Here is a 14200-nt window from a genome sequence, read left to right on the forward strand (position 1 = left end):
TCCACACAGGAAGTTACCCTAGGCTGGAATTGAACCCAGGTCCCTGGCACTGGCAGCGTTAAAGTAAATTTATTAGTCACAAGTAAGGCTTACATTAACTCTGCAAGAAGTTATTGTGAAATTCCCCTAGTCGCCACAGTCCGGCACCTCTTCAGGTCAATGCGCCTAACCAGCATGCCTTTCGGAATGTGGGACGAAACCAGAGTGATGCACCATCAATCGAGCAAAGACTAGTTTGTATGCAAGAACAAATAGGCTTTTATTAGCAAAAGACTTGGAGCACACCCATGCCGATGAACTGGTCCAGACTGAGGCAGGGGGGTGGGGAGCAGTCGCCTTTATACCTGGACCGGGGGGGGAGGAGTCTCGGGTAGGGCCGGCAGGGATGTGTCCAGGCATGTCACATATGCAGGTAATAAGCTAACAGTAGTTTACCACACACAGCACCGGGAGGAAACCCATGCAGAGAACGTGCAAATTCCACATGAGAAGTTACCCCAGGCCAGAATTGAACCCTGGTCCCTGGCGTTGTGAGGCAGCAGTGCTAACCACTGTGCCACCGTGCCCAGACAGGTCACTGTTAGGAATTAAATATCTCGTATATGACAAGGTTAATGCGGGAATCCATCGCGTCGCTGACTATCTAACCCAGACTTGCACTTTATCAGCAGGTAACCATGCTGATTTAAACTAAGTTGTGTTTTCTAACCGCCAGACCTCAGTGATAAGGGGAACGTACTTAGCGCTGGAGTATATGAGCCGAGAAAATGGCGGAAAAGGAGGAGTTATTGTGAACATGGCATCTTTATCAGGTAAGAAAGCGTCTTTGATCGTTTCCTTAAGAACAGAAATGTTGCTGTTGAGTCAGATTATTTAGCAGGAAAACGATTTTGACAAAAGTTTCCAGAAAAGCTTTCAAAAAGAAAGACATACTTTGCCATCGAGTGGAAGGTTGTTCAGCCCAGGGGGAAAATAATTCCTCTGGTTACGGTGGTTGTGGCATTGGAACAAAAGTCCCACATTTTGGTTCCCTCCTTCCCTGCAGTTTCCTATTCATTTTCATGGCTGATTGCAGAATCGAGGAAGAAGCAAAGGCGAGCGGAACTGATTTTGATAGCTCCTTTTCTTCCATAGCTGACACACACTGGAGTCATAGATCTCGTTTGGCGCTCTCTGATTCAATCAGAGAGCGCATGCAGTCTCCATGACCTGTGCTGTGGAGCACATCAAGGGCAGAACTTATACCCCGTACTGTAATTCCACTTAAAAAAACAGGCTTTAAGATGGAACCTGTCCAGCCAAACATGCATCAATGCTGCAATTGTACAGGACGTTGGTGAGGCCACACCTGGAGTATTGTGTGCAGTTTTGGTGTCCTTATCTGAGAGAGGATGTCCTTGCTATAGAGGGGGTTCAGCAAAGGTTTACCAGGCTGATTCCTGGGATGGCAGCTCTGTCATATGAGGAGGGACTAAATCGGCTAGAATTGTATTCATTGGAGTTTAGAAGAGTGAGAGGGGATCTCATAGAAACTTATAAAATTCTAACAGGGTTTAACAGGGTAGATTCAGAAAGAATGTTCTAATGGCTGGGGATTCCAGAACTGGAAGTCATAATTTGAGGATAAGGAGTAAGCTTTTTAGGACTGAGGTGAGGAGACATTTCTTGACCCAGAGGATGGTGAATGTGTGGAATTCACTCCCACAGAAAGTAGTTGGGGCCAAAACATTGTGTGATTTCAGGAAGAAATTAGATATAGCTCTCGGGGTTAAAGGGTTATGAGGCGAAGGCAGGATCAGGATATTGAATTTGATAATCAACCATGATCATAATGAATGGTGGAACAGGCTCGAAGGGCCAAATGGCCTACTCCTGTTTCTATTTTCTATGTTTCTATAATGTCAAGGACAGAGTTCCACACCAATGAGGGTTGTAATTTAGGCAAACATTTTAATGGAATTAGATAACTCAGAAAGATTAAAAGGTCGAGCATGGAGAGGAAGGGCTGAATTTTCCACTCATCAGGGCATTTTGTGAGTTGGGCCATTAAATTCTACCACTGACTGCTGTGTGACTTTGCCCAGGATTTAGCCATTTTTCCTGAAGGGGTCAGGTTCGTGCTGCAGTTTGGGAGCAGCAAGCCAGTGCAGGAGTGCAGTGGGGGAGGCAGGCTGATCTGAAGACTCAGCCTTTATTCTCGCTGGTGACAGCGCAGCTCCTAGCTCGTTTAACGTCCTCCTAAACTTCACCCCTCACTGGTAATGGCTGTCCCAAATAGTCGATTACCCTCCGAGATGGAAAGGGCAGAAGGCACTCATTTCAATTTCAAAGCAGAGTGCCTGCCAATTGGGACAGGAGCAGGTGGTTAGATATTTTTCAAGTGATTTTTTTTTTAAAAAAACAGCTAGAGCTACCAATCAATTTAAATCACAGTACAAAAGATGACAGCACAGGTTGACAGGGGCTGGAATTAACCGACCTCGCTCGTGGCTGCGATTCTCCGGTCCCGCTGCAGTGAATGGAGATTTAGCTGAGTGCCAGATTTTCCGTTCTCGCGAGCAGCAGTGGTGGGGTGGATGGCATTGGAGAATTCAGGTTAGCATGTCCGATAAAGGGCGGCACGGTAGCATAGTGGTTAGTACTGTTGCTTCACAGCTCCAGGGGCCTGGGTTCGATTCCCGGCTTGGGTCACTGTCTGTGTGGAGTTTGCACATTCTCCTCGTGTCTGCGTGGGTTTCCTCCGGGTGCTCCGGTTTCCTCCCACAGTCCAAAGATGTGCGGGTTAGGTTGATTGGCCATGCTAAAATTGCCCCTTAGTGTCCTGAGATGCGTAGGCTAGAGGGATTAGCGGGTAAATATGTAGGGATATGGGGGTAGGGCCTGGGTGGGATTGTGGTCGGTGCAGACTCGATGGGCCAAATGGCCTCTTTCTGCACTGTAGGGTTTCTATGATAACATTTTTTGCGGCATAAATGTACTTTCTCCATTCGACTAAGTACTTTAATGAGAGTTAACTTACCTTTAAAGGAGAGATTCCTACGATGAAGCGATACATTAAAAACACAGCTATATTACAATGCAACATCTAATATCGTTTGAAGGTGTGAAAACATTTTGCAAATACCTTTCAGAATGTTTCGGGTCCTCAGCAAGCTTTCTTTTTTTCTTCATGAACTCTCAAATCTGGCGTGCTTCTAATCGTTGTCCAAAACTCCCCAACAATGGTGTGCAGGAGGAAATCTGATTGCCATTCCCCATTTTAAAATGGGCAACCTGACATCAGCAGGGGAAGTCTTACCCATCAGGAAAACCGGAGGAAAAAGACGCAGGGCGGAATTTCACCAGCGTGCCCGCCCGAGTTTTGCACGATCCTGCCCGAGGCCAACGGAGAATGCTGTTCTCCGAGCCTCGCCCGCCCCCGGAATCGGGGCGGTCGTGCCGGTAAAATTCCGGCCGCAGAGTCAAGAATGCTGGAGAAAATTGGATTTCCACAAAAGGGAAGTCAGCCTGACCATTTGATTTGATTTGATTTATTTGTTATTGTCACGTGTATTGAGATACAGTGAAAAGTATTGTTTCTTGCGCTATACAGAGAAAGCATACCGTACATAGAGTACATAGGGGAGGAGGAAAGGAGAGGGTGCAGGATATAGTGTCACAGTCATAGCTAGGGTGAAGCACAACTCTGAATTTGGATTAAAAGCAAGCCCAAAGTGGATATAATTGATTGACACATTGCAAAGAGCAAAGAACAGTACAGCAGAGGAACAGACCCTTCAGCCCACAAAGCCTGTGGTGACACATGACACCTTTCTAAATTAATGACCTTTTGCCTCTACGCGGTCTATATCCCTCTATTCCCTGCCTATTTATGTATCTGTCAAGATGCTTCTTAACATTGCTATCGTATCTGCTTCTACCACCTCCTCTGGCAGCGCATTCCAGGCACTTACCACCCTCTACGTAAAAAAGGTGCCTCTCACATCCCCTTTAAATGTTCCCCCTTTTAGCTTAAACCTATTTCCCCTAGTAATTGACATTTCTACCTTGGGAAAAGGACTCCGACTGTCCATTCTATACATGCCTCTCGTAATTTTGTAAACTTTAATCAGGTCACTTCTCAGCCTTCGCCGTTCAAGTGAAAACGAACAAGTTTGTCTAATCTCTCCTCCTAGCTAAGACCCTCCAAACCAGGCGACGTCCTGCTACTTTACTGGAAAGAAAATCAGAAAATGGTTACAGGATTGTTAATTAAATGAAATGTGTGAGACTGATTTAAGATGGCGAGGCCTCTACTCGAGGAAATGAAGGCTGGAATGAAACAATTTTAAAAGCTGTGAACAAAATGTGGAGAGTAGCAATATTGCAGATTCCTCTCCAGTAGCACCGGGCTCGAGAATCTCCACGCCAAATGCAAACTGTCTTGACTCTCCGACATACCAACAAGATTGTTGCACATCACCAGCATCTGGGTTGTAAGGCAAATGTTTTTAAATTCGATTCAAATGTTTGCCTTCAGTGTCAGCTGTGGATTACTTATTTGCATACATGCCTCAGAAACAGAAGGTTGAAAGTCCACTCTGGTAACTCGAGCGCATCCGATGCCCCACGTGACTCGGGCATGAATGGTGGAGTTGCCATCTTTTGAATGAGATATTAAGCCAAGGCCATACTCTTCCCTCACAGGTGGACGCAAAGCGTCCAAGGCACTATACTGAAGAAGAGGTGGGCCGTTCTGACCAGTGTACTGGCCAATATTTATCCTTCAACCAATATCATATTGCTCTTTGTGGGAGCTTGCTGTGTGTAAATTGGCAACTGCGTTTCCCACATTAGAGCAGGGTCTACACTGCAAAAGTACTTTGCTATCTGCAAAGCACATTGAAACATCCTGTGGTTGTGAAAGGAATGCAAATCATTGTGTTTTGAAGAAGAGATAGATTCAAAAAAATGTTTCTGCCTTTTCGCTTGGTGAACGAAGAGTGATGTGTTAAATATTTAAAGTTTATTTATTAGTGTGACAAGTAGGCTTACATTAACACTGCAATGAAGTCACTGTGAAAATCCCCTAGTCACCACACTCCAGCACCTGTTCAGGTACACTGAGGGAGAATTTAGCATGGCCAATGCACCTAACCAGCACATCTTTCAGACTGTGGGAGGAAACCGGAGCACCCGGAGGAAACTCACACAGACACGGGGAGAACGTGTAGACGCCACACAGACAGTGACCCAAACCAGGAATCGAACACGGGTCTCTAGCGCTGTGAGGCAGCAGTGCTAACCACTGTGCCACCGTGTTCCAGCAGTTTCAAGATTTAAAATATCTTCAGTCTTTCTCTTCACTTTTTGTTAGTAATATTTCTGAGAGCATTACACTCAGCAGTCCATTTGGTGAAGGATGAATCATGGGTTTCTGAATATCGGTGATCTTTGGATCAGCATTCTTCCATCCTTCAGTGCCTGTCCTTTGCTGGGAAACAAATTTTACTTTCTGAGGATTTTCTTAACTTTTCTAATCAAGTTTGTAGCTGTGTCAGAGTGAAATCTGTAACGAGTGAACCTTTACTTGTCATTAGTTAACTGTGCAAGGGGAACATTGTTGTTTTCTTTCCCCACCCGTTAATGGTAGCACAGTGGTTCGCACTGCTGCCTCACAGCGCCAGGGACCCGGGTTTGATTCCCAGCTTGGGTCACTGTCTGTGTGGAGTCTGCACATTCTCCCCGTGTCTGCGTGGGCTTCCCCCGCTTTCCTCCCAAGGTCCGAAAGATGTGCTGGTTAGGTGCACTGGCTCAGTGTACCCGAGCAGGCACTGGAATGTGGCGGCTAGGGGATTTTCACAGTAACTTCATTGCAGTGTTAATGTAAGCCTACTTGTGACATTAATAAATAAACTTTAAAGTAACATGGGGGAGGTGGGGGGCCCAGTGATTTTGATTTGATTTATTATTGTCACATGTATTAACATACAATGAAAAGTATTGCTTCTTGCGCGCTATACAGACAAAACATACCGTTCATCGAGAAGGAAAAGAGAGAGTGTAGAATGTAGTGTTGCAGTCATAGCTAGGGTGTAGAGAAAGATCAACTTGATGCAAGGTATTTCCATTCAAAAGTCTTGACAGCAGCAGGGAAGAAGCTGTTCTTGAGTTGGATGGTATGTGACCTCAGACTTTTGTATCTTTTTCTCGAAGGAAAAAGGTGGAAGAGAGGATGTCCGGGGTGCGTGGGGTCCTTAATTATGCTGGCTGCTTTGCCGAGGCAGCGGGAAGTGTAGACAGAGTTAATGGATGGGAGGCTGGTGGCACAGTGGTTAGCATTGCTGCCTCACAGCGCCAGGGACTCAGGTTCAACTCCAAACTCGGCTGACTGTTTGTGTTGAGTCTGCATGTTCTCTCAGTGTCTGTGTGGGTTTCCTCAGGGTGCTCTGGTTTCCTCCCACACTCCAAAGGTGTGCAGGTTAGGTGGATTGGCCATGCTAAACTGCCCCTTAGTATCAGAGGGATTAACAAGGTAAATATGTGGGGATACAGGGATGGGTGGGATTGTTGTCGGTGCAGACTCGATGGGCCGAATGGCCTCCTTCTACACTGTAGGAATTCTATGATTGTATGAAAATTAACTCAGCCAGTGGTGAGAGTCTGGAATGCATTGCCTGGGGAGTTAGTGGAGACCGGAAATCTTTAAAAACTATTTGGATGAGCACTTGAAATACCATAATATTCAGGGATATGGGACAAGCGCAGGAAAATGGGACTACTTTAGTGGTAGTTATTGTCGGTGTGGACTCGATGGGCTGAGGGGCCATTTCTGCACTCGATGCCTCTGTGACTATCAGTAGATTATATTATTTTATTCATGCTAGCTGGCTTCTCACTGCATTATGCTTGATTTGATTTGATTTATTATTGTCACATGTATTAATATACAGAGAAAAGTATTGTTTCTTGCACGCTATACAGACAAAACATACCATGATGAGTTGGAGGATACGCATCTTTAGTTAGTTGATTGTACAGAGTATTGCTTAAAAAATGACGTGCTGTCACAGCTTTTCACCTTGCACATAAGGACAGGTCCAAGAATGCCAAGTTTCAAAGGGAACAATCATTTATCCTTTTTTGTTTTACTCATTCATAGCATGCGGGTTGGCTGGGCCAGCATTTATTACCCATACCTAATTTCCCTTGAACTGAGGGACAGTTCAGAGTCAACCACATTGCTGTGGAGCTGGAGTCACATGTCATTGATGACTTGTGGCAATGGAGGTTGAGATTACCTATTCTGCCCCAGAGAAACTTCCAACCCACAATCCTAGCAATTAGAGTGACCCTTGCTGGGAAAAAAAAACAATAATGTTGATAATCGTTGAAGCTTTACTTAGTTCAATTCCAGAAGTAACTCTTCCTGTACTTATAGAATCATAGAATCCTACAGTGCAGAAGGAGGCCATCCGGCCCGTCGAGTCTGCACTGCCCACAATCCCACCCAGGTCCTATCCCCATAATCCCATGCATTTACCCTAGCTCGTCCCCCTGACACACTAAGGAGCAATTTAGCATGGCCAATCCACCTCACATGCACATTTTTTAGTCACTAAGTTTTGTTTACTGCTTATATGCATCCCATGACTCTTTATTCCTTGTATTTCTCAGTTTGTTTTGATAACTCGAGTATAACAATAGGTTTCTGCGTCTATCAGATGTTCTGTTGATGGACAAGCAAAATTGGCAGGATGACAAAGTTGATATATTGCGTGAACGTTCCTTAACCTCAGCTTTCTACATTCCCACAACACTGATGCCAAAGGAAAATGTGCTATCTCATAAACGGTGTAGTTTGTCTGTGAAGCCTCTGGCAAAATGGAAAGTTCCAGCTCCTCTAATGGACAGGAAACTAAGAAGAGAGATAAACAAGCGATTTTCAAGTCAGCAACCTGAAACTGGTGGAGTGCAGCAAGGATGAGTGTTGAGGGCTCAGCTATTTACAAAGAGATGCATTGGTAACGTATCACAATTTACTAATGATAGAAAAGTTACGTGGGATGCAGGTTGTGAGGAGGATACAAAGGGGGCGATTTTACCATCATGTTGCACCCATTTCCGGGCGTGACACGGTGGTAATTTTGGGGGTAAAGCGCTTAGCGCGATTGGCGCCAGTTTTCGCGACCGGTGCCATTTTTACGAGGGCTGCATTTCCGCCTCACGCTGGAAATGGGTGGGAGGTAGGTTAATATATGGAAATGCTAATGCGCATGTGCAGCATCAGGGGCCTGCTCATGCGTAGTGCCTCCCTCCGCAGGGTTTTAGGTAGGGGGTTTTAGATCAGTCGGGCAGCATGGTCGGTGCAGGCTTGGAGGGCCGAAGGGCCTGTTCCTGTGCTGTAATTTTCTTCTTTGTTCTTTGTTTCAGGTGCATTAAGCCCCACCCACAGGCTTCTGCAGCGAGCAACAGGCTCACTGATATTTTTGCAGACAGAGTGCATACGGGGTGGGGGGGTGGGAGGGGGCGGCCTGAAAATACGCCCAGAAAACGGATCTGAAACACTCCCAGTTTCAAGTCCACTCAGCATAAAAATGGTAAAACAGCGGTCAAAGAGATTGCAAACAGATACCGACAGGTTTACTGAGTGAGCAACAAGGTGGCAGATGGAGTATAATTTGAGGAAATGTGAGGTTATTCACTTCAGTAAGGTAAAGATAAAGTTGCCATAGTCTCAGATGACCATAGCCTGCTCTCCCCCTTTAAAGGTTGATTTAACCTGACGATCACCACACCTCAAGCGGGAGGCAAGGTTGAGAAGGCGGGGCCTTCATGAATAACCTCAGCCGGTACAAGAATTGAACCCACGCTGTTGGCGTCGCTTTGCATCACTAACCAGTTGCATAGCCAACTGAGCTAACCGAGTCCCGATTTGTTTAGCTCTGTTGACTGTATGTGAAGCGAGTCACTTTCACTGTATTCCCTCCAAGCTAAGAAGTAGGATGATCAGGCATATTAAGGGTGGCACGGTGGCACGGTGGTTAGCACTGCTGCCTCACAGTGTCAGGTACCCAGGTTTGATTCCCGACTTGGGTCACTGTCTGTGAGGAGTTTGCACATTCTCCCCGTGTCTGCGTGGGTTTCCTCCGAGTGCTCCAGTTTCCGCCGACACTCCAAAGATATGTGGGTTAGATTGATTGGCAATGCTAAATTGACCCTTAATGTCAGGGGACTAGCAGTATAAATACATGGGGTTAGGGGCATAGGGCCTGGGTGGGATTGATGTTGGTGCAGGCTCGATGGGCCGAATGACCTCCTTCTGCTCTGTAAGGGTTCTATGATTCTATATTGTCCTGTCATAATAGTGGGATTTCCAACCATGTGGCTAGTCATCGCACACACATGGCTTTGAGGGCCCCACATGTCAACGGCAAGAGGTGCAGGGCAAAGGGCGAGGGGCTCCCATTTCAGCAGTGTTGAGTTGGTGTGTCAGCATGCACAGACCATCGTGTGGGTGAATACCTGTTAGCCGAACAGTGGCCCTGCCAATCTAAGGTCTTGGTATGCATGCTTATTGGCATTCTCCTGTAAGCCACCAAATCGAACTTCTCATCTACATCCCCTGAATAGAACACGTCTTGCCCTCCCGTGACCTGACACATGAATTATTTCGCTGGCTTGCCGCACTCCACTCGTGATTTGCCGCGTGCAGATTTCCACTCTCTACTGTTCTGTGAAGCTCCCACAGTGCCTGAGCTGTTCCCTGTGACTGTCAGATCAAGTGAGGAAGTTTCTTCCTCAATTGGTGTTCCTCTCTCACTTCCTCCTGAGGTTTTTGTGGCTGGGCAGGCTATACGTCTTGTGTATCTAAGAGCTGAAAATCAGACAGGGAGGATCAGGGGTGAGGCGGAGGGGGCGGAAACAGGGTAGCGGAAAATGAGGAACCAATGATCACTGCACAACATGATAGCAGAATGAAGGTGAACTGCTTGTTAAGAAGGGGTGGTAGGTGGTCATTAATATACAGTCGTGCTATTTGCGATGCTGAATACTATAGATTCTCTTAGAGCAAGGTGGTGCATCGCGTGACCCCATTGTGATGCTCCGGGATTCAGGGATACCTGTCCTGTACTGTATTATGAATGGAAATAGTCAGCAGGCCTAGCAGCAACTGTGGGGAGAAAAGCAAAGATAAGGCTTAAGGTCAAAAACTCTTTTGGAACTGGGTTGTTAGAAACGTAGTAAGTTTTCAACAAGTGAAAGAGAGTGGAAAAGAACAAAAGGGAAGATCTACGGTAGAGTAGAAGAAATTAAAAGAGACTAAATGACAAAAATCAGTTGGAGTGGGAATGAGAGTGGGAATCCCACCACATCAGCTGGTGAAACTTAAAAAATTAAATTAATAATCTGGAATTATATCATAGAATCCCTTCAGTGCAGAAGGAAGCCATTCGGCCCATCGAGTCTGCACCGACTTTCCAAAAGAGCATCTTGCACAAGCCAGAATAAGTGAATGGGACAAGAAACCAAACAAAGAATGCGTCTAATGGAGGTGCAATTGGTAGAAAGATGAATAGCTGCTATCCAAAAGAGTCTTGATTTTGGTCTGGATTTTACTCTTTTCTTTTTCTTCCTCCTTTTGGGCAGCATTTGTTCATGATTCTGCCATTCACACCTCCCCAAGGCACATCCTTCGTCTCTTCCCATTACCCCCCCCCCGCCCCCCAATTCCCTCCTTTGGTCCTACACCACCAACATTTTTGCCGTTTAATCTCTCCTGCCTCTCACCCTATCACACATCTTCTCTTTGACTTTCTTTATCACCCTCCCTCCTTTCGCTGCTTAAAGCCTATTACATTTCTAACATTATCCAGCTCCTGTGAAAGGACATCAACTGGAAATGTTAACTCGGTCTCTGTCTCTCGCCACAGATGCGACGTGGCTTGCTGAGTTTTTCCAATATTTTCTGTTTCTAGAACCGGCTTCAATGTTTGGCCACCTCAATCCACTTTTTTTATGATGTGGAGATACCGGCATTGGACTGGGGTGGGCACAGTAAGAAGTCTCACAACACCAGGTTAAAGTCCAATAGGTTTATTTGGAATCACGAGCTTTCGGAGCGCTGCTCCTTCACCGGGTGAGTGGAGTCCACTCAACTGATGAAGGAGCAGCGCTCCAAAAGCTCGTGATTCCAAATAAACCTGTTGGACTTTAACCTGGTGTTGTGAGACTTCTTACTGTGCCCACATTTTTAAAATATCTTTTAATAATTTCACCGGAATATTAGAATGAATATTTGGCAATGTTCTAATCAGGCAAAGCACTTTGATTCTCCGATGTCAGCTAGATTTGTATTAAATGCTTACAAACTGAATGAACCAGAAATTCAGCAAACTAAGGCCAATTTAGCATTATCTTGCCGCCTCTGAGTTTCCTCTTGCTGAAGTCACTAACCAATATCACTTGTTCCCAGAGAACAAACATCCTCTGTGGCTTGTCGTTCTTGCTGAGCTGTCATTCACACTTTAACATTGTTATTTTTGGATTCTGGGGCACATTCTAAAGATTTGCAAAGCTCTGTATATGATGAGAAGGAGAGCACAGATGAGATTTCTGCTCACATGGTAACAGGGATGAAGTTCTTCATTTGTGTCAAGCAGCAAGAGGAGCTGGCCCACAAAGCAAAAATGCTGGAAAAGCTCAGTGGGTCTGGCAGCATCTGTGAGAAGCAGAGTTAATATTTTGAGTTCAATATAGCTCTCCTTCAGAACTGAAGGGAGGCAGGAACGTGATGGGTTTTATGCTGTTAAAAAATGGTCGGGATGCAGGTAGAGCCAAAGCGAAGATTGGGGATGGGTTAGAAGGCACGGGAGGTGAACTGACAAAGATGTCATGAAACACAAACCAAGGGGAGTGGTAATGACAATGTTAAAAACACAAAGCATTGCTCCAAAACAAGTATTAATAGTAGGATAAAGGTCAGCAGTGGCTGAATGCAAAATAGCAGAATGTGCTAAAAGCAGAATAAAGGTCAGCACTGTCTGAAAGTAAAGTTGCAGAATGTGTTAACAGCAAGGGCTGAGGGGGTGGGGGGGTGGTTGTGGGGTGGGGGGGCAGGGCCTAAGAGGGTAGGGGTTCCATTGATGGGAAGGGAAGAGGGGAAGTCTGCAGCGAGGGGTGGTGAGCTGATCAATGGGGGTGGCGATCGGGGGTGGAGGCAGCGATCAGGAATGGGGACAGCAATGGGTGGGGGAGGGGTAATCGGCATGGGCGACGATCGGGGGGAGTTGGGGGCATTGGCCAGGGGCAGTGATCCGGCAGTGGGGGTTGGGGTGGGGTGGTGGATTTGATGTCTGTGGGGGGAGTGCCAGATCTCACAGTATACTGTGTACACACAGTTCATGGGAGATTAGGGCGCAGGCAGAATGGTGCACCTGGAGCTCAGCAGCTCTGGCTTCCTAGTCACCACCACTACCCCCACCCCCCCACCAACTTTCAAGATTCACATGATGGCTTCTGTTTGCACAGAGTTCTGTAAATTCCATTATTTAACTCACTGGAAAAATTGTGGAGAATCATAGAATCCTACAGTGCAGAAGGAGGCCATTCAGCCCATTGAGTCTGCACCGACCACAATCCCACCCATAACCCTATCTATTTACCCTAGCTAGTCCCCTTGACACTAGGGAGCAATTTAGCATGGCCAATGCACCTAACCCACACAACTTTGGACTGTGGGAGGAAACCGGAGCACCCGGAAGAAACCCACACAGACACGGGGAGAAGGTGCAAACTCCACATAGACAGTGACCCAAGCCGGGAATCGAACCTGAGTCTCTGGCCCCGTGCGGCAGCAGTGCTAACCACTGTGCCACTGTGCCACCTCCGAAAACCTACCATTTTCTTATCCCGTCTGTTACTTGATTTTCCAACTTTGAACTGACTGGAAATTTTAGAGTTTGAGCCAAGACCGAGGAAACTATTTCAAAATGGCCACATTCCAAGGTGAAGGTGAGAAACAAACAGGTAAGTCTCAGGGAGTGTGAACAGAGAGACATTTTCGATAAGCCAAAGAACCATTGAAATCAAACTGTCTAAGAAAGAAACATTAGGATGCAAAGTATTGGATACTGAAAGAACAGCTGCCCCAAGCAGACCCATCCAAATCCTCTGGAAATACTCAATGGATGAGGTATTTCAGGGCAAGGTTGCCAGTCGCTAGAGAGAGATTGTAAGTGTCACAGACGGCGCCAACAAAGTCTTTAGCAGAGGAGACCGGCTGAGGGCTGCTCTCCCTGTCTTTCTTTATTTGGAATAAGTATGTCACCTTGTTCAAAGAAGATAACTCCACCCAGAAGTCTACCAGCAAACCGAGAGCTTGTAACAATTGCAACATCCTTTACATCTGACAGCATCCAAGACACCAGCTAACCTAAATTGGCCACAACATTTAAACTCTAGACTTCGAGGACAATCAAAGCTGCGTCTTATACCGCTTTTAAATTGGACTCTATGGGCCCGATTTTACCATTTTCATTCTGTGCTGAATCTGGGCGCAATTCAGATCTGACTTGGAAATCTGCTTTCAGGCACCCCCATTAGCACCTAGCCTGAAAAAAAAATCGCGGGTCTGAATCGTGCTGTGGGCGGGGCTTAGCGCGCCCGAAACGGTCGGAGCTCTGAACTGCACGTGTGCAGTTAGAAAAAAAATTGAAAATCATGTCGCTGTCACATCGCTCCCGACCCGCAAAAAACGGATAAAGTGGCCCAGGGGTGATGGTCCCCACAGACATCACCCCACCCCCACAACATAACTGTCCCCCTTATCCACCCAGCTCCCCGCACGCCCCCCACCCCCCGCTACCCAGACTGATCGCGACCCTCTGCACCTTTCCCCCCCCCACCGATCGCCCGCAGAGTGGCAGGGTGTTGAGAAAGATCAACTTAATGCAAGGTAGGTCCATTCAGCAGTCTGGTGGCAGCAGGGAAGAAGCTGTTCTTGAGTCGGTTGGTACATGACCTCAGACTCATGTATCTTTTTCCCGAAGAGAGTACGACTCGGGTGCGTGGGGTCCTTAATTATGCTGGCTTCTTTTCTGAGGCAGCAGGAAGTGTAGGCAGAGTAAATGAATGGGAGGCTGGTTTGCGTGATGGACTGGGCTTCATTCATGATCTTTTGTAGTTCCTTGCGGTCTTGGGCAGAGCAGGAGCCATACCA

General features: G+C 46.5%; 1 protein-coding gene across 1 annotated transcript in view; it reads left to right on the forward strand.

The window, feature by feature from the left end:
* Positions 1-14200, forward strand: part of hpgd (15-hydroxyprostaglandin dehydrogenase) — a 75615-nt gene that overhangs the window by 14748 nt on the left and 46667 nt on the right. Inside the window, exon 4 of the mRNA XM_078215108.1 lies at positions 716-812. Coding sequence (XP_078071234.1) covers positions 716-812 — 97 coding nt within the window. The remainder of the gene's footprint in view (positions 1-715; positions 813-14200) is intronic.

The sequence above is a fragment of the Mustelus asterias genome, chromosome 6 (genome assembly GCF_964213995.1).
Source record: "Mustelus asterias chromosome 6, sMusAst1.hap1.1, whole genome shotgun sequence".
Taxonomy (NCBI): Eukaryota; Metazoa; Chordata; class Chondrichthyes; order Carcharhiniformes; family Triakidae; genus Mustelus; species Mustelus asterias.